The following is a 19,913-nucleotide window of genomic DNA, read 5'->3' as shown; positions in this document are numbered from 1 at the left end:
AGATTATCTTCCATCGTTTAAGCATTTTATTTTAGCTTTAGCAATTATTAACTTTTTGAAGATTGAGTTACTTTAATCTTTTACTTCTTCACTGATCTGAGCGATTTGAGATGGACCGTTTTCCCCTTGATGTAGTTGTAACTGACAACTTATTGATGTAACTGTAGATGTAACTGTAAAAAACTACAAATATCTCTGTTTTGATCCTGTAAATACTCATTATTGTAAAGTGAGACAATATCATCTGCTGTAATGATGTATAAACTAACATATTTTGTTTTGTCATACTCATTTGTCATATTAATGTTCTGTCATATTCATAGTGTATAGTCATATTTATTTATTTTTTAATTCAAAGAATTACTTTATATCCCAGACTGATAGAACTAGAATGTCGGTAGAAATATCTGTAATGATAATATGATCCAACTAGATGTTACACTGTACAACTAACTACAGGCTTCACTGGGTCAATATATATTGTGTCAAGTATCTGGCTAACTAGCTTGCATTGTTGGTCATTGTAAAGATAATCAAGGTTTTATGTGATGGATGATTATTAAACTTGTCAAAACAACTACAGTAGATTGCAGTTGTTTCTTTCAATCCTAGTCATCAATACATTGACAACCAGATACCAAATAAGAACTTGTATTTTTCACAAATCAACATGTTTTAAAACAAAAATGCATGTTTAATCTCACACACAATACTCTACTGAAATAATGAATGTCTAATATATTAATAAAGAATAGGGAACACAACATTGATGCCTGGTTCGATGACAGCAAAGGATGAGAATTAATCCACAATTCTGTACATCACTTAATCGAAAATGATTCACATAGCTTTATACCACAATAAGCTATTGACATACAGGGTATGTGATGAATGATGTTTTTTTATGTTGCTGTAATGGGCAAAATTGTGATTGGATCTGCATCGTTGTTCCAGGGTGAGAAAAGTGGGAGGACATCATCCTGATAACTTGGTCCATTAATAAATGAGTAGATGAGCGAACCTTCTTCTGCATTAAAGAAAGTCACCTTCCTTTCCTGATAATCCAGATAGATACCGACTTTATCTGGAATACCTTTGTCAAGAACATGTTCTTCATCCTCCATGGCTTTAAGTCTTTGCCCATTGGATAGTCTGATTACCCAGAAGCCATTAGTTGGACTGAAAGCCAACGGCCCCTTCCTGTTAGCCGTTTCCTTGGCAACGCCAAGCAGCCAGTCATCCTTCTCCTTCACATTCACCTCCCAGTAAGTCTTCAAAGGACTGCCCATTTTGCCCAACACAAAAGGCTCTTCATCAAAACAGTTTTCAACTTTAATTTTTCTCTGTGGTGATTCATTAGTCCACTGTAGTGAGTTCCCATGTATCTTCAGCTTAGGGTGAGCAGTGTCCACATCCAGAGTAACATCCACTGTGGAGAATGGGAAGACCAAATATTTATTTACTCATCATTTTCATTGTAATTTAATCTTCAGTGATTTAAAGCTTAGTTATAAAGGACAGAGAAAGTGTTTTATTTTATTAGGTATTTTAATTGAGTTGAAAAACAGATTATGTTTTCACAGCCCATTACCTTCATGTGAGCGTGCTTGATTTATATCTGGAAAAAAATACATTTAAAAAAGAATAGCAAAGAGAAATTCAATGTCTCACATATCAGATGAATATTATCTGAAATGATATTGTATTTTAAAAGAGATGCATTACCGAACTTTGCAGTCTTCTTGATGGATCTTGCTGATGCATCTACAATTGTAATGATAAACCAGAATGAGGTATGGAACACAAAGCTAATAACTGGGAAAGATAATGTGTCACTAACAAAAATATACTGACTGTCAAGTTCGTTATAAGGATCGGACCAAGGCGCAGTGTGGGTTGCGTACATTCTTATTTATTTAAAGAATGAACACTGAACAAACTAACAAAAGGGAAATGGCTACCTAAATATGATCCCCAATCAGAGACAACGATAAACAGCTGCCTCTGATTGGGAACCATATCAAACCACGATAGACATGGAGGTTCCGGACTGTGGACCGTCGGTGGAGGTTCCGGACTGTGGACCGTTGTTGGAGGTTCCAGACTGTGGACCGTCATTGGAGGTTCCCGGACTGTGGACCGTCATTGGAGGTTCCAGACTCTGGGCCGTCGTTGGAGGTTCCGGACTGTGGGCCGTCATTGGAGGTTCCGGACTGTGAAACGTCATTGGAGGTTCCGGACTGTGAAACGTCGCCAGAAGCTCTGGACTGGGAACTGTCGCCGGAAGCTCTGGACTGGGAACGATCGCCGGAAGCTCTGGACTGGGAACTGTCACCGGAAGCTCTGGACTGTGGAGGCGCACTGGAAACCTGATGCGTGGTGCCGGCACTGGTGGTACCGAGCTGAAGACATGCACCTCAGGGCGAGTGCGGAGAGGAGGCACAGGACGTACTGGACTGTGGAGGCGCACTGGAGATCTGCGTAGAGCTGGCACAATGCGTCCTGGCTAGATGCTAACTTGAGCCCAGCAAGTGCGGGGAGCTGGCACAGGAAGCACTGGGCTGTGCAGACGCACCGGAGACACAGTGCGCAGAGCCGGCGCAGGATATCCTGGTCCAAGGAGGTGTACTGGAGACCAGGAGCGCTGAGCTGGCACCATCAGTCCTGGCTGGATGCCCATTCTAGCCCGGCAAAAGCGAGGAGCTGGAATAGAGCGCACCGGGCTATGAATGCGAACTGGAGACACCGTGCGCATCACTGCATAACACGGTGTCTGACCAGTCACACGCTCCCCACGGTAAGCACGGGGAGTTGGCTCAGGGCTAACCCCTCACTCTGCCATTCTCCCTGTGTGCCCCCCCAAAAAATCTGCCTCTCGGGCTTCCGTGCTAGCCGTGTCCCCTCATATCGTCGCCATTCCACCTGCTTCCATGTCATGGTCTTCTCCCCTGCCATTACGTCCTCCCAGGTCCAGGATGTCCTCCACTCATCTTTCTCCCGAGCCCAGGATGTCCACTCCTCTTGAACATGCTGTTTGGTCTTTTTGTGGTGGGATCTTCTGTCACGTTCGTTATAAGGAGCGGACCAAGGTGCAGCGTGGTATGCACATATTCTTATTTAAACTTCTTAGGGCTGCAATCCTGTTAATGGGATTGATATGACAACAGACAGTGAAAGTGCAGAGTACCAAATTCAAACAACAGAAATCCCATAATTAAAATTCCTGTATCTTATACCATTTTAAAGGTAATCTTGTTGTTAATTCCACCAAAGTGTCCAATTTCAAATAGGATTTACAGCGAAAGCACCACAAACGATTATGTTAGGTCACCACCAAGTCACCGAAAAATTCGGCCATTTTTCCAGCCAAAGAGAGGAGTCACAAAAAGCACAAATATAGATACAAATAATCACTAACCTTTGATGATCTTCATCATATGACACTCATAGGACTTCATGTTACACAATACATATATGTTTTGTTCGATAAAGTGCATATTTATATAAAAAAATCTCTGTATACATTGGCACGTTATCTTCACTAGTTCCAAAAACATCTGGTGATATTGCAGAGAGCCACATCATTTTACAGAAATACTCATTATAAATGTCGATGAAAATACAATTGTTAGACATGGAAATATAGATACACAAGTTCATATTTCTATCCAAAAATCTGAGTTTACATTGGCGCGTTATGTTCAGTAGTTCCAAAACATCTGGTAAATTTGCAGAAAGCCACATCAATTTACAGAAATACTCATAATAAACATTGATAAAAGATACAACTGTTATGCATGGAACTTTAGATCCCCTTCTCCTTAACCAGTTGAGTCTATGGGGGCGCTATTTCATTATTGGATAAAAAAAACGTGCCCGTTTTAAGCGCAATATTTTGTCACAAAAAGATGCTCGACTATGCATATAATTGACAGCTTTGGAAAGAAAACAGTCTGACATTTCCAAAACTGCAAAGATATTATCTGTGAGTGCCACAGAACTCATGCTACAGGCGAAACCAAGATGAAACTTCAAACAGGAAATGAGCAGAATATCTGAGGCTCTGTTTTCCATTGTCTCCTTATATGGCTGTGAATGCACCAGGAACGAGCCTGCCCTTTCTGTCGTTTCTTCAAGATGTCTGCAGCATTGTGACGTATTTGTAGGCATATCATTGGAAGATTGGCCATAAGAGACTACATTTTCCAGGGGTCCGCCCGGTGTCCTTTGTCTAAATTGGTGCGTAATCTTCAGCTGCAGGCATTTTCTCCTGGGATTCAGAACAGAAAGCACACTTCCACGAACGATATATCATCGAAGAGATATGTGAAAAACACCTTGAGGATTGGTTCTAAACAACGTTTGCCATGTTTCAGTCGATATTATGGAGTTAATTTGGAAAAAAGTTTGGCGTTTTGATGACTGGATTTTCTGGTTTTTTTGGTAGCCAAACGGAGTGATTTCTCCTAAACAAATAATCTTTCAGGAAAAACTGAACATTTGCTATCTAACAGAGTCTCCTCATTGAAAACATCTGAAGTTCTTCAAAGGTAAATTATTTTATTTGAATGCTTTTCTGGTTTTTGTGAAAATGTTGCCTGCTAAATGCTAACGCTAACGCTAACGCTAAATGCTATGCTAGCTAGCTACTGTTACACAAATTATTGTTTTCCTATGGTTGAGAAGCATATTTTGAAAATCTGAGATGACAGTGTTGTTAACAAAAGGCTAAGCTTGAGAGCTAGCATATTTATTTCATTTCATTTGCGATTTTCATGAATAGTTAACGTTGCGTTATGGTAATGAGCTCGAGGCTGTATTCACGATCCCGGATCCGGGATGGCTAAGTGCTAGAGATTAATGCAATCGCTGTGTCAGATTTCAATAAAACTTTACGGAAAAAGCAATCCATGCAATAATCTGAGTACATCGCTCAAACAACAAAGCAGACAAAAAGATATCCACCATATTGGGTAGTTAACAGAAGTCAGAAATAGCATTATAAATATTCACTTACCTTTGATGATCTTCATCAGAATGCACTCCCAGGAATACCAGTTCCACATTAAATGTTTGATTTAGTTCGATAATGTCCATCATTAATGTCCAAAGAGCTACTCTTGTTAGCACGTTTGGTAAACAAATCCAAAGTCATGAAGCGCGTTCCCTAGTTGCAGATGAAAAGTTCCGTTACTGTCCGTAGAAACATGTCAAACGATGTATGGAATCAATCTTTAGGATGTTTTTTAACATAAAACATCAATAATGTTCCAACTGGAGAATTCCTATGTCTGTAGAAAAGCAATGGAACAAGAGATACCTCTCATGTGAGCGTGCATGGTCAGAGCATGGTCAGCTCATGGCAGACCTTACTCATTCCCTTCTCATTCGGTCCCACTTCACAGTAGAATCCTCAAACAAGTTTCTAAAGACGGTTTACATCCAGTGGAAGCCTTAGGAACTGCAACATAACCAATATCCCACTGTGTATTCAATTCCAACCTCCTGTTTGGATTTCTTCTCAGGTTTTTGCCTGCCATATGAGTTATTTTATACTCACTGACATCATTCAAACAGTTTTAGAAACTTCAGAGTGTTTTCTATCCAATGCTACTAATAATATGCATATATTAGCAACTCGGACTGAGGAGCAGGCCGTTTACTCTGGGCATCTCTGGGCACCTTATTCATCCAAGCTACTCAATACTGCCCCCAGCCATAAGAAGTTTAAAGAATGAACACTGAACAAACTAACAAAATAACAAAACGAAACGTGAAGCTATACAAATGAGTGTTGACAGGCAACTTCACATAGACAAGATCCCCCAAACACCAAAGGGAAATGGCTACCTAAATATGATCCCCAATCAGAGACAACGATAAACAACTGCATCTGATTGGGAACCATATCAGGCCACCATAGACATACAAATCACCTAGACCTACAAAACCCTAGACATACAAAAAACCCTAGACAATACAAAAACTAGCGTACCCACCTTAGTCACGCCCTGACCTAACCAAAATATAAAGAAAACAGAGATATCTAAGGTCAAGGCGTGACACTGACTTAATATTGTGTAAGTTGGTGCAAAGTTGGTGCTTACCCAGAAGTTATACAGCATCCTCTGTATTAATGTACAATATTTCTCACCTTTCTTAGGAGATAGTTTGACATGAGTATCTGTCTGTAAAGGGTTTTCTTGCTCTGCAGTTGAGTCATAACCTTCATATCACCAAAACAATAGAATCATGTAAATTAACACTCTTCATCTGAAATATTTTGCCAGACCCTATAACTGCACATGCTCCAAAACCCACCCCCCACCCCACACAAACATTTCCTCCACTATTTATAACATCAAACACTAAAAAATGAAGTGCTGAAGAGTCAGAGATAATGTATTTAAATATACCAACTCATGATTGTCTTCTTTTGTAATAAGTATCCACTAAAAGTATTTAAATTAAGAGATTAAAAGCTTACCCTTCTTTGTTGAATCCACTGTGCTCTCTACGGTATGAAGTAACATGTAATTGAATAATACATTTTCTTCTTTTGAAAGACAAATATCAATATTTTTATGGCAAGGACAAGAAAACAAACTTACTCTGTTCTTCTGGTTTTGAGCCAAAACATCCTGTAAAAGAAAGAAAGAGTTGTGGCTTATTTTGATCCAGAGGTATATGTACTATAGTTGTAATGAATATGGTAGTCAGGGGTAAATTCATGTATTTAGGGTAATGATTTAGGTTTGTATATGCAAGCAACTTTACCCATGGTGATGGTGGCTATTGCCATGGAGATGGTGGCTAAACGGTAACAGCTAACAGTCAAATATTCCTCAATACATCACATCATGTATTTAGGGCTAATGATTGAGGGCTGGATTCAATCCATATTGCAGAAGTATTGCAGATCCACGTTATAGCTCGATTGAATTTTAAAGACAATGTTCAAGAATTTGCGGAGACTGCATTAACAGTAAATGCTGCATACCGTATGTCGGCTCAATCAGAAAATTGCTTTTACATTTGAACTGGGATCTTTCACAATACAGATTTAATACAGCCCTTAAGTACCTATATCTGAGACAGCTTTACCCATGGTGATGGTAATAGCTAACAGTCAAATAGTCCCAGAACAACGCTGTGTCTTGTCCTTCTCCAATACTCAGCCACGGCACCTATAAAGAAACGATCAGCCTCATTTCACGTCTGCTAGGCCTGATTCACAATGTTAACAAAAACCAAGGGACAAGTGTAAAGGAAACATGGCGCCACAAAAACGATGGAAAATGTATTGAGTACAGAGGAAGGCAAACTTTATCTCTCCTTAATATTTTAATTGGAAAAAGTAACTTGCAATGCCTCTGGTCAGTCTCAAACACAGAATTGTTATTGTGATACCACCAAAAGAAATGGGTGATCTTGAATGGTTTTGTGATACGCTCAACTCTGTGGTATTAAGCATATTATAACTAACACCTCAAATTAATGTAACTTTATTTAAAGTGTCTGTGCACACTCCATAACGGCCTATGGCATGGTTATGACACCCATAATTACAATGAATATATTAATGTGACACAGAGTTTGATCAATTCTATAACGCGCCTGTTATAACATCTGGTACGTAGACACTTATGTAGCATGTAATAACATATGAAATAAGTTGTCATGCAGACTGTGTAATATCAGTTGTTATTAAAAGGTGACATAAGCACATATGACAACAGGATGAACAGTTCTCTATAAAACACATTATAACTAGTGTTATAACATCTAATGCCGTTAATCATAACTATTTAAAACTACTCATGACATTACATTACTTATGACAAATGTAATAATGTGTTATATAGCTGTTATAAAGGCTTTATTAATATATGAATAAGGTCACCTATAGTAAACTGTTACCTTTGGGACTCATTGGAACAAGCACTAAAAGTTACCAATTGTGTACAATTATTTGAAGTAAGTACCTGAAAGTACCCACTGATACCTTATAATGTCCTAGCAAATGTGTAATTTATATACCCGTAAAATAAAGTACTACCGAAATCACTTCCTACTGTGCTAGTTCAATTCCAGAGACATTTCTAGAAAAGATTACATTCTAGAAGTGATTAGTTAGTGTTACAAAGGCAGTACTTCAGTCATCCTGTTGAAGGCTTGTCGTTCATGGATATTTCAAGTTGTCTCATGTCAAAATGATTATTGCTTAACCCACTAGTATAAAAGATGAAAGACACAGTAATAAAACAATAACGCTGAATGGTTAGTCAGCAAGGGGAAGGGGGGAGAGAGAGAGAGAGAGAGAGAGAGAGAGAGAGAGAGAGAGAGAGTGAGAATCAAGGAAGATTCATTTCAGGACACTATGGTGTTTATTTTTCAGACACTTACCTTGTGTATATATGAATGGCCTGTTTTGTTGTATATGTACCACCTATAGTCTCAAATATTATTCATTCCAACTTCCCATTTACCAAATTGCTAATGCTAAAGGCTATTGAGTAGCCATAATTATGAAACAGAAATATTTGATAATGAGACAGCATGCTCTAGCTCCTCTGGTTAATGTGTAACCAGTCAGTTGAACCTTCCAGCAAGAATCACGTAGGGAAACAGGGAGGGTCCAGGTTTTATCAAGACATCTGTATCTTATTGGCTTCCTCATTACACTACTTTATAGGAAAGCTGCCCCTCTCCATGGCCAGTTTAGTTACTGCAAGCCAAATATATACTCTATGCCAGTGATCCGCAAACTTTTTTGTCCCACGACACCATTTTGATATTTGAAAATTATCGCCTTAAAACAATTAAAATGAACACCAAAAATGTTTGTTTTTCTAAATGCCATTTGGTGCATTTTATTTGGTGCTGTGGCAGTCAATTGAAAAACATTCTAAAAGTATTTCTGATTTCTGATTTTCTCAACTCACCCTCACATATTTTTAATGTGGGGCTATGACAGTGAATTGCAAATGAGACTGACATAATCAGTGGCAATTTTAGCGTGTAAATAATGGTGTGACATTTTTTTACTTTTGATTTATGCATGCCAGAAAAGCCACTACACAACACAACACAACAATAAACAAAACATTAATTGCAATATAACGGTGACAAACCGTGCTCACAAACTGGTAGGGCCTACATAAAGCTGTCCCAACAGCAGAGTTCCAACAGCAGTCCCAACACCTTACCACTGCTACACCTGGCTATCAGCAGAGCCTTGTCTGGCAGCGAAACAGTTCATTCAGCCTCATTTACTGCCTTTTAAAAAAGCATAGCTGATATGGCTGACTTGCTAAACAGATGTGGTGTCTTCTTGCAATTGAGATGTACAAACTATGGCATAAGGGGACAATGAGCGGATAAGAGGCAATCCATAACATTGATTAAGACATTAATGAGAGAGCTAGGACTGACGTAGTCAATATAACTATTTGTTCAGCACTTTTAAAATGTACTGCGACAGAATTGAGAACATGGGCCATTCTTACAGTGTTCTCCCTGACAACCAAGTCAATATTTGATTGTTATTTAATACTTTTATATTTAATACTTACAATATTTGATGGTAACATTTCTCTAAAACAGGCTATAGGCTGAATGTGCACCACCAAGTCAGAACAGTAGGCTAAGTTATGAGGGGAAAAGGGAGCAAATTATTATGGTGAAGCACATGGGCTACTAACAGCTTCCTACACAACAGACATTGTTTGCAAACTGATGTGTTACCTGTATTAAAATAACATGCAAAGCAGGCCCCCCCAAAAATAGGTGGTGGATCACCTGTCGTGGCTTCTGCCCCACCTGCCCTGAACGAAGGGTCCCCACTGGACATGATGTGTCTTATCTCACCAGCACTAATGAGATGGTTGTGCTTTATGCATGTCGTGTTGGAGCTTCTCAAAGTCAGTGGGGGTTGTCGACAGTGCGCAACTCATCTCTGCTGTCACATCCAGCCTGGATTGATATTTGGTTTTAAAGCAGATGAGAGCATTGAGTCAAGCATCACACAGATATGGCCTGGCGAAGGGTACCATGAGTTTTATAGTGCTTTCACGACAACAGGGAACTCAGACAAATACGAGGTCAAATCATGATGTCAGTAATCTTCAAGTCGGAAAGACAGAGCATTAATATATTAACAAAAAATATGGACACAACGTTGATACCTGGTTAGATGACAGCAAATTAACATAGAAAGTAATCCACAATTCTGGATATTACTTAATAAAAAATGTTTTGCATAGCTTTAAACCATGACAAGCTATTGACAGACAGGGAATGCAATCATTTATGTTTTTCTATGTTGCTGTGATGGACAAAATTGTGATTGGTTTTGCATCATTGTTCCAGGGTGAGAAAAGTGGCTTGACATCATCCTGATAACTTGGTCCATTAATAAATGAGTAGATGAGTGAATCTTCTTCTGCATTAAAGAAAGTCACCTTCCTTTCCTGATAATCTAGATAGATACCAACTTTACCTGGAATACCTTTGTCAAGAACGTGTTCTTCATCCTCCATGGCTTTAAGTCTTTGCCCATTGGATAGTCTGATTACCCAGAAGCCATTAGTTGGACTGAAAGCCAACGGCCCCTTCCTGTTAGCCATTGCCTTGGCAACTCCAAGCACCCAGTCTTCCTTCTCCTTCACATTCACCTCCCAGTAAGTCTTCAAAGGACTGCCCATTTTGCCCAACACAAAAGGCTCTTCATTAAAACAGTTCTCATTGTCAATGTTTCTTTGTGGTGATTCATCTATCCACTGTAGTGAGTTCCCATGTATCTTCAGCTTAGGGTGAGCTGTGTCCACATCCAGAGTAACATCCACTGTGGAGAATAGGAAAACAATATATTTTATTCACTTATTATTTTCATTGTAATTTAACCTTCAGTGGTTTAAGTATTAGTATTATATTTTATTTTAGTAAGTATTTTAATTTAGTTGAAAAAACGATTATGTTGGCAGAGCCCATTACCTTCATGTGAGCGTGCTTGATTTATATCTGGAGAAATATATATATATATATATTTCAATATATACTCTACATTAATATATACTCTACATGAGTATCACATTTCATATTAATATTTTCTGAAATTATATTGTATTTAAAAGAGATGCATTACCGAACTCAACTCACCTTTTTCTGGAGATAGTTTGAGCTGAGTTTCTGACTGTGAAGGGTTTTCTTTGTCTGCAGTTGAGTCATAACATTCATATCAACAAAATAATAGAATTCTCCTTAAGTAATTTAAATAAACATTCTTCCTCTGAAATTTTTTGTCAGATCCTATGCTTTCCATCAATGTCATGTTTTTGTTGTTTATTAGTTAACAAATGTTAGGTTAAAACTTCAAACACCAACATATTAAATCCTTATGAGTCAGAAATCATGTATTTAAATATACCAACTCATGACTATCTTTTTGTAAAAAAATTCCACTAAAAATATTTAAATTAAGAGATTAATAGCTGACCCTTCGTTGTTGAATCCACCGGGCTCTGTACTGTATAAAGTAATATACTGTTGAATAACACATTTTCTTCTTTTGAAAGACAAATATGCATATTTTTATGGCAAGGACAAGAAAACTAACTTACTCTGTTCTTCTGTTTTTGATTCCAAACATCCTGTAAATGAAGGAAACAGTTTTTGACCCAGTGGTATATGTACTATAGCTGTAATCAATATTGTAGTCAGGGGTAAATTAATGTATTTAGGGTAATGATTTAGGTTTGTATACGCGAGCAAGCTCTACCCATGGTGATAGTGGCTATTGCCATGGTGATGGTGGCTGTTGCCATGGCTTGTCATGATGGTGGCTAAATGGTAACAGCTAACAGTCAAATATTCACCAATATATCACATAATGCATTTAGGGGTAATGATTGAGGGCTGGATTCAATCTATATTGCAGAATTATTGCGGATCGGCGTTATGGCTTGATAGAAATTTAACTGCAATGTTCCAGAATTTGCGGTGGCTGCATTCACGGTAAATGCTGCATACCGTATGTGGGCTCAATCGGAAATTTGCTTTTAAATTTGAACGTATAGCTTCCACGATACGGATTGAATCCAGCCCTTAAGTATATATATCCGGGCAGCTTTACCCATGGTGATGGTGGCTAAATTGTATTCGTTAACAGTCAAATAGTCCCAGAACAACTCTGTGTCTTGTCCTTCTCCAATACTCAGCCACGGCACCTATAAAGAAATGATCAGCCTTATTTAACGTCTGATAGGCCCGATTCACGATGTTAACAAAAAACCAAGAGACAAATGTAAAGGAATCATGATTCCACAAAAACTATGGAAAAGTTATTGAGTTGGGAGGAAGGCAAACTTTATATATTATTAATTGTTTAATTGGTGAAAGTAACTTGCAATGCCTCTGGTCAGTCTCAAACGCAGAATTGTTATTGTGATACCACCAAAAGAAGTGAGTGATGTTGAATGGTTTTGTGATACGCTCAACCCAGTACATTCATAACTGTTTTATAGCACCTCAAATTAATGTAACTTTATTTAAAGTGTCTGTACACACTCCATAACGGCCTATGGCATGGTTATGACACCCATAATTACATTTAATATATTAATGTGACACAGAGTTTGATCAATTCTATAACGCCCCTATTATAACATCTGGTACGTAGACACTTAAGTAGCTTGTAATAACATATGAAATAAGTTGTCATGCAGACTGTGTAATATCAGTTGTTATTAAAAGGTGACATAAGCACATATGACAACAGTTTTATAACATCTTATGCCGTTACTCATAACTATTTAAAACTACTCATTACATTACATTACTTATGACAAATGTAATAATGTGTTATATAGCTGTTATAAAGGCTTTATTAATGTATGAATAAGGTCACCTAAAGTAAACTGTTACCTTTGGGACTCAGTGGAACAAGCAGTAAAAGGCATTTGGTATCAGGTAGTTATCAATTGGGTACAGTTATTTGAAGTAAGTACCAGAATGTACCCATTGATACCTTAAAATGTCCTAGCAAATGGTGTCATTTAAATACTGTAAAAGAAGTACTACCCATATCACTTTCTACTGTGCTAGTTCAATTCCAGAGACATTTGAAGAAAGGATGACGTTCTAAACGTGAGAATTTTGTTTCAGAAAGGCAGTATAGTTATCCTGATGAATGTGTTCTGTTCCAGAGATATTTCAAGTTGTCTCATATCAAAAGGATTATTGTTTAAAACTTTAGTATAAAAGCTCTAAGACCCAGTAATAAAACAATACCGCTGAGTGAATCAAAGAAGATTGATTTCAAGACCATATGGTGATTATCTTTCAGACACTTACCTTGTGTACAAAACCTGTCCTGTTATGTTGTATATGTACCACCTATAGTCTCAAATATTATTCATACCAAGTACCCATTTACCAACTGACTAATGCTAAATGCTAGCGAGTGACCATAACTACGAGAACAGAAAGATTTGATAATGCGACAGCATACTGCAGCTCCTTTGGTTAATGGGTAACCAGTCAGTTGAACCTTCCAACAAGAATCACGTAAGGAAACTGGGAGGGTCCAGGTTTCATCAAGACATCTGTATCTTATTGGCTTCCTCATTACAGTACTTTAATAGGAAAGCTGCCTCTCTCTCATGGCCAGTTTAGTTACTGGAAGCATTATATATACCAGGGGTTCCCAAACTTTTTTGGCCCACGACCCCATTATGATATCTGAAAAGTATCGCGACCCCAACCATGTAAAAAAACATGCTATTAACAGCCTTTGTTTACTTTAGATTTTGGGGCTATGGCAGTCAATTTAAAAACATTCTAACAGTGTTTCTGAATGTCTTCTCAACTCACCATCACATATTTTTAATGTGGGGCTGTGACAAATCAGTCTGACATGATGTATCTCACCAGCACTAAGGAGATGGCTTCATGCATGTCGCGCTGGACCTTCTCAAAATCAGGGGATGTGGTCGATAGTGCGCACCTCATCTCTGCTGTCACATCCAACCTGGATCGATATTTGGTTTTAATGCAGATGAGAACACTGAATCTAGCTTCACACAGATATGAGCTGCCGAAGGGTACAATGTATTTTATTGTCCTTCTAAGACAACATGGACCTCGAGGTCAAATCATGACATCATTGACTTTCAAGTTGGATATTCATGCTCTAGAAAAAAGCCTGAGTTCTCGAGCTTGATGCCCTCAATCTCACACAAATTATCAATGAACCCACCAGGTACAACCCCAAATCAGTAAACACGGGCACCCTCATAGATGTCATCCTAACTAACTCACCCTCCAAATACACCTCTGCTGTTTTCAATCAAGATCTCAGCGATCACTGCCTCATTGCCTGCATCCGTAATGGGTCTGCGACCAAACAACCACCCCTCATTACTGTCAAGCGCTCACTGAAACACTTCTGCGAGCAGGCCTTTCTAATCGACCTGGCCGGGGTATCCTGGAATGACATTGACCTCATCCCGTCAGTAGAGGATGCCTGGCTATTCTTTAAAAGTGCCTTCCTCACCATCTTAAATAAGCATGCCCCTCTCAAAAAATGTAGAACTAGGAATAGATATAGTCCTTGGTTCACGCCAGACCTGTCTGCCCTTGACCAGCACAAAAACATCCTGTGGCGTTCTTTATTAGCATGCAACTTTTCAGGTAAGTTTGGAACAAATATACACAGGCAGTTAGAAAAGCTAAGGCAAGCTTTTTCAAACAGAAATTTGCATCCTGTAATACTAACTCAAAGAAGTTCTGGGACACTGTAAAGTCCATGGAGAATAAGAGCACCTTCTCCAAGCTGCCCACTGCTCTGAGGCTAGGAAACACTGTCACCACCGAAAAATACACTATAATTGAGAATTTCAATAAGCATTTCTCTACGGCTGGCCATGCTTTCCACATGGCTACCTCTACCCCGGTCAACTGCCCGGCACCCTCCACAGCAACCCGCCAAAGCCCCCACCATTTCTCCTTTACCCAAATCCAGATAGCCGATGTTCTGAAAGAGATGCAAAATCTGGACCCTACAAATCAGCCGGGCTAGACAATCTGGACCCTCTCTTTCTAAAGTGATCTGCCGAAATGGTTGCAACCCCTATTACTAGCCTGTTCAACCTCTCTTTCGTATCGTCTGAGATTCCCAAAGATTGGAAAGCTGCCGCGGTCATCCTCCTCTTCAAAGGGGGTGACATTCTAGACCCAAACTGCTACAGGCCAATATCTATCCTACCCTGTCTTTCTAAGGTCTTCGATAGCCAAGTTAACAAACAGATTACTGACCATTTCGAATCCCACCATACCTTCTCCGCTATGCAATCTGGTTTCAGAGCTGGAAATGGGTGCACCTCAGCCACGCTCAAGGTTCTAAACGACAGCATAACCGCCATCGATAAGAGACATTACTGTGCAGCCGTATTCATCGACCTGGCCAAGGCCTTCGACTCTGTCAATCACAGCATTCTTATTGGCAGACTCGATAGCCTTGGTTTCTCAAATGATTGCCTCGCCTGGTTTACCAACTACTTCTCTGATAGAGTTCAGTGTGTCAAATCGGAGGGCCTGTTATCTGGACCTCTGACAATCTCTATGGGTGTGCCACAGGATTCAATTCTCGAGCCGACTCTCTTTTCTGTATACATCAATTATGTTGCTCTTGCTGCTGGTGATTCTCTGATCCACTTCTACGCAGACGACACCATTCTGTATACTTCTGGCCCCTCCTTTGACACTGTGTTAACTAACCTCCAGACGAGCTTTAATGCCATACAACTCTCCTTCCGTGGCCTCCAACTGCTCTTAAACGCAAGTAAACTAAATGCATGCTTTTCAATCGATCGCTGCCCCCCCTGCTCGCCCGTCCAGCATCACTACTCTGGACGGCTCTGACTTAGAATACGTGGACAACTACAAATACCTGGGTGTCTGGTTAGACTGTAAACTCTCCTTCCAGACTCACATTAAGCATCTCCAATCCAAAATTAAATCTAGAATCGGCTTCCTATATCACAACAAAGCATCCTTCACTCATGCTGCCAAACATACCCTCGTAAAACTGACCATCCTACCGATCCTCGACTTCGGTGATGTCATCTATAAAATAGCCTCCAATACTCTACTCAACAAACTGGATGCAGTCTATCACAGTGCCATTCGTTTTGTCATCAAAGCCCCATACACTACCCACCATTGCGACCTGTATGCTCTCGTTGGTTGGCCTTCGCTTCATACTCGTCGCCAAACCCACTGGCTACAGGTTATCCACAAGTCTCTGCTAGGTAAAGCACCACCTTATCTCAGCTCACTGGTCACCATAGCAGCACCGACTTGTAGCAGGCGCTCCAGCAGGTATATCTCACTGGTCACCCCCAAAGCCAATTCCTCCTTTGGTCGTCTTTCCTTCCAGTTCTCTGCTGCCCATGACTGGAACGAATTGCAAAAATCTCTGAAGCTGGAGACTCACATCTCCCTCACTAGCTGTAAGCACCAGCTGTCAGAGCGGTTTACAGATCACTGCACCTGTTCTTAGCCTATCTGTAGACAGCCCATCTATCTACCTACCTCATCCCCATACTGGTATTTATTTATTTATTTTGCTCCTTTGCACCCCAGTATCTCTACCTGCACATTCATCTTCTGCCGATCTACCATTCCAGTGTTTAATTGCTATATTGTAATTACTTCGCCACCATGGCCTATTTATTTCCTTAACTTACCTCATTTGCACTCACTGTATATATACTTTTTGTTTTCTTTTGTTCTACTGTATTATTGACTGTATGTTTTGTTTATTCCATGTGTAACTCTGTGTTGTTGTATGTGACGAATTGCTATGCTTTATCTTGGCCAGGTCGCAGTTGCAAATGAGAACTTATTCTCAACTAGCCAACCTGGTTAAATAAAGGTGGGGAAAAAAAAGAGAGAGTGTGCAGAGGAAATGCTATGAAGCTCATCTGTTTGTACTGAGTTAGAGCCAACATTAGGCAAGTGTTCCCCCCCCCCAAAATACACACACACACACACACACACACACACACACACACACACACACACACACACACACACACACACACACACACACACACACACACACACACACACACACACACACACACACACACACACACACACACACACACACACACACACACAAACTATAAACTCAGATGCTCAACAGTTGTTCAGTATATAGACTTTTTGTTTTCTTTTGTAAGTTGAACTTTCCAGCAAAAATCACGTAGGGAAACTGGGAGGCTCCATGTTATATCAACACAACAGGATCTTATTGACTTACTCAGTACAGTGCTTTATAGGAAAGTGATTCTTGCTGGAAAGTTCAACTTACTGGTTACACATTGACCAGAATAGCTGCATTATGTTGTCTCTTTATCAAATCCAGAAGAAGTCGCGACCTCTAGTTTGTGAACCGCTTACTCAATGACGATTCAGGTATGCAGCTGAATGAGAAACAGTGTAAGATTTGGCTGGTTGACTGCTTAACCAGCATGGCTACCACAGCATTCTATAGTGATATGCCATCCCATCTGGTTTGTGCTTAGTGAGACTATAATTGTTTTTTCAACAGGACAATGACCCAAAACACACCCCCAGGCTGTGTAAGGGCTATTTGACCAAGGGGAGTGATCAGATGACCTGCCTCCACAATCACCTGACATCAACCCAATTGAGATGGTTTGAGATGAGTTCGACCGGAGAGGGGAGGAAAAGCAGCCAACAAGTGCCCAGCACATGCGGGAACTCCTGTTGAAAAAGCATTCCAGGTGAAGCTGGTTGAGAGAATGCCAAGAGTGTGCAAAGCTGTCATCAAGGATTATGATGGCTACTTTGAAGAATCTCAAATATAAAATATATTTTGATTTGTTTAACACTTATTTGGTTACAACATGATTCCATATGTGATATTTCATAGTTTTGATGTCTTCACTATTATTCTGCAATTTTGAAAATAGTACAACTAAAGAAAAACCCTTCAATGAGTAGGTGTGTCCAAACGTTTGACTGGTACTGTATAAATGTATATATAATTATGCTCTTTGGTTGTCAGTGTTCCAAACTAGACATTATTTTTCTTTTTACCTACACGTGCAAACACCGTCAGATGGAATTCATAGCAAGCAGTGGACTGGGTTAATCAGATTTGATTAAATAGAACAGAACAGATGAACTGGAATGATATTCACTCTCATGGGAAGGGTTTCCAAAAATACATACCCCCCCCCCTCCCCCAATAAGCCACGAATATGACTGCATTGAAGCATAGAGTGCAATCAGAAAGTATTCACACCCCTTGACCTTTTACACATTTTGTTGTGTTACAAAGTGTGATAAAAATTCTCTACTGTCAAAGTGGAAGAATGTATATATATATTTTTTTTAATTAATGGAAAATAAAACACGTTTATTTTGATTAGATTGGATATATAAGTATTCAACCCCCTGAGTCAAAACATGTTAGAATCACCTTTGGCAGCAATTACATCTTTGAGTCTTTCAGGGTAAGTCTCTAAGAGCTTTGCAGGCCTGGATTGTGCAATATTTGCCCATTATTCTTAAAGAAAATCTTTAAGCTCTGTCAAGTTGGTTGTTGATCATTGCTAGACAGCCATTTTCAAGTCTTGCCATAGATTTTGAAGCAGATATAGTCAAAATTGTTACTATGTAACTATGGAATATTCTGTGTTGTCTTGTTAAGCAACTCCAGTGTAGATTTGACTTTGGGTTTTAGGGTATTTTCCTGCTGAAAGCTGAATTTGTCTGTTGGAGAACAGACTGAACCTGTTGGAGAACAGACTGAACCCCCATTACGCTGTCTGTGCTTAGCTCCTTTCCATTATTTTTAACAAAAAAAATATCCAGGGGCAGCAGGTGGTGGTAGTGGTTAGAGCTTTGGGCCAGAAACTGAAAGGTTTCCTTGAGCAATGGAAAAATCTGTCACTCTGCCCCTGAACAAGGCAGACAACCCACTGTTCCTAGGCTGTCATTGTAAATAAGAATTTGTTCTTAACTGACTTGCCTAGGTAAATCAAGGTTAAAGAAAATAAATCTGGTCCTAGTCAATGAAAAGCATACCCATAACATGATGCAACCACCACTGTGCTTGAAAATAGGAAGAGTGGTACTCAGGGATGTGTTGTGTTGGATTTGCCCCAAACATAATGCTTTGTATTAAAGACCAAAATATACTTTCTATGCCACATTTTTGCAGTTATAAATGTGGTGCCTTTTTACAAATCGAATCTATGTTTTTGAATAAATGTATTCTGTCCAGGCTTCCGTCTTATCGATCTGGCATTTAAGGCAAGGGTTCTCAAACCTCTGCTCAGGGACCCTAAGCCATTCCATGTATTGTAACTGTTCCACAGCTAGCACACCTGATTCAAATGGTCAACTAATCCTCAAGCCCTTGACTAGGTGAATCAGGTGAGTTTGTTTCAGGGCTACTACAAAATTGTGAAATGTTCTTGATCCATCCTGTTTTTTCCTACATAGCCATTAAACTCTGTTTTAAAGTCACCTTCCTCTCCAGCAACTGACTTAGGAAGGACACCTGTATCTTTGTAGTGACTGGGTGTATTGATACACCATCCAAAGTGTAATTAATAACTTCACCATGCTCAAAGGGATGCATATTCACCAATAGGTGCCCTCCTTTGCTAAGCATCACACGTCTTTGTGGTCAAATCTCTGCTTGAAATGTACTAAGTGATTGTGGGACCTCACAGATCATTGTATTTGTGTGGTCCAGAGATGGAGTAGTCATTGAAAAATCATGTTAACCTCTATTATTGCACACAAAGTCCATGCAAAGTATTATGGGATACTTATTTAGGCTTGCCATAACAAAGGGGTTGAATACTCAA

The 19,913-nt window shown here is 39.5% G+C and overlaps 2 protein-coding genes across 6 annotated transcripts; both read right to left on the bottom strand.

Annotated features, from left to right (window-relative positions):
- Positions 1–675: 675 nt before the first annotated feature.
- LOC110531520 (butyrophilin subfamily 1 member A1) lies at positions 676–9,528 on the bottom strand. Of its 4 annotated transcripts, XR_005053422.1 has the most exons (9): positions 8,407–9,528; positions 7,105–7,187; positions 6,612–6,641; positions 6,488–6,514; positions 6,155–6,226; positions 6,000–6,016; positions 1,726–1,764; positions 1,592–1,618; positions 676–1,429 (listed from the first exon to the last, which is right to left on the bottom strand). XR_005053422.1 is itself a non-coding variant. In XM_021614730.2 (8 exons), the coding sequence occupies exons 2-8, from the start codon at positions 7,106–7,108 to the stop codon at positions 903–905; spliced, it is 747 nt and encodes a 248-aa protein (XP_021470405.2). In that variant the 5' UTR covers positions 7,109–7,187; positions 8,407–9,528; the 3' UTR covers positions 676–902. The 4 variants fall into 4 exon arrangements, 3 of the variants coding, with proteins under 3 accessions (XP_021470405.2, XP_021470406.2, XP_021470404.2); XM_021614730.2 differs by lacking the exon at positions 6,000–6,016 and having other exon boundaries at positions 7,084–7,187; XM_021614731.2 differs by lacking the exon at positions 6,000–6,016.
- Positions 9,529–9,576: 48 nt separating this feature from the next.
- Positions 9,577–13,567, bottom strand: LOC110531521 (butyrophilin subfamily 1 member A1). Of its 2 annotated transcripts, XR_002474711.2 has the most exons (8): positions 13,354–13,567; positions 12,134–12,227; positions 11,622–11,651; positions 11,498–11,527; positions 11,161–11,214; positions 10,996–11,022; positions 10,223–10,846; positions 9,577–9,831 (listed from the first exon to the last, which is right to left on the bottom strand). XR_002474711.2 is itself a non-coding variant. In XM_021614734.2 (7 exons), exons 2-7 carry the CDS (start codon positions 12,135–12,137, stop codon positions 10,320–10,322), a joined length of 672 nt encoding a protein of 223 aa, XP_021470409.2. In that variant the 5' UTR covers positions 12,138–12,227; positions 13,354–13,567; the 3' UTR covers positions 10,045–10,319. The 2 variants fall into 2 exon arrangements, 1 of the variants encoding a protein (XP_021470409.2); XM_021614734.2 differs by lacking the exon at positions 9,577–9,831 and having other exon boundaries at positions 10,045–10,846.
- Positions 13,568–19,913: the final 6,346 nt, after the last annotated feature.

Source organism: Oncorhynchus mykiss, chromosome 9 (assembly GCF_013265735.2).
Source record: "Oncorhynchus mykiss isolate Arlee chromosome 9, USDA_OmykA_1.1, whole genome shotgun sequence".
NCBI lineage: Eukaryota > Metazoa > Chordata > Actinopteri > Salmoniformes > Salmonidae > Oncorhynchus > Oncorhynchus mykiss.
This window is presented reverse-complemented; position numbering and strand designations above follow the sequence as displayed.

Excerpts from the sequence above, each read along its gene's own strand:
- LOC110531520 (XM_021614730.2), bottom strand. The coding sequence starts at position 7,108 with ATGGGTAAAGCTGTCTCAGATATAG. Across the intron at positions 1,619-1,725 it reads CAAGAAGACTGCAAAGTTCG|ATATAAATCAAGCACGCTCA; the intron begins GTAATGCATCTC and ends ATTTTTTTCCAG. Across the intron at positions 1,430-1,591 it reads TCAAGCACGCTCACATGAAG|TGGATGTTACTCTGGATGTG; the intron begins GTAATGGGCTGT and ends CATTCTCCACAG.
- LOC110531521 (XM_021614734.2), bottom strand. Across the intron at positions 11,528-11,621 it reads ATCAAAAACAGAAGAACAGA|TACAGAGCCCGGTGGATTCA; the intron begins GTAAGTTAGTTT and ends TACTTTATACAG. Across the intron at positions 10,847-10,995 it reads TCAAGCACGCTCACATGAAG|TGGATGTTACTCTGGATGTG; the intron begins GTAATGGGCTCT and ends TATTCTCCACAG.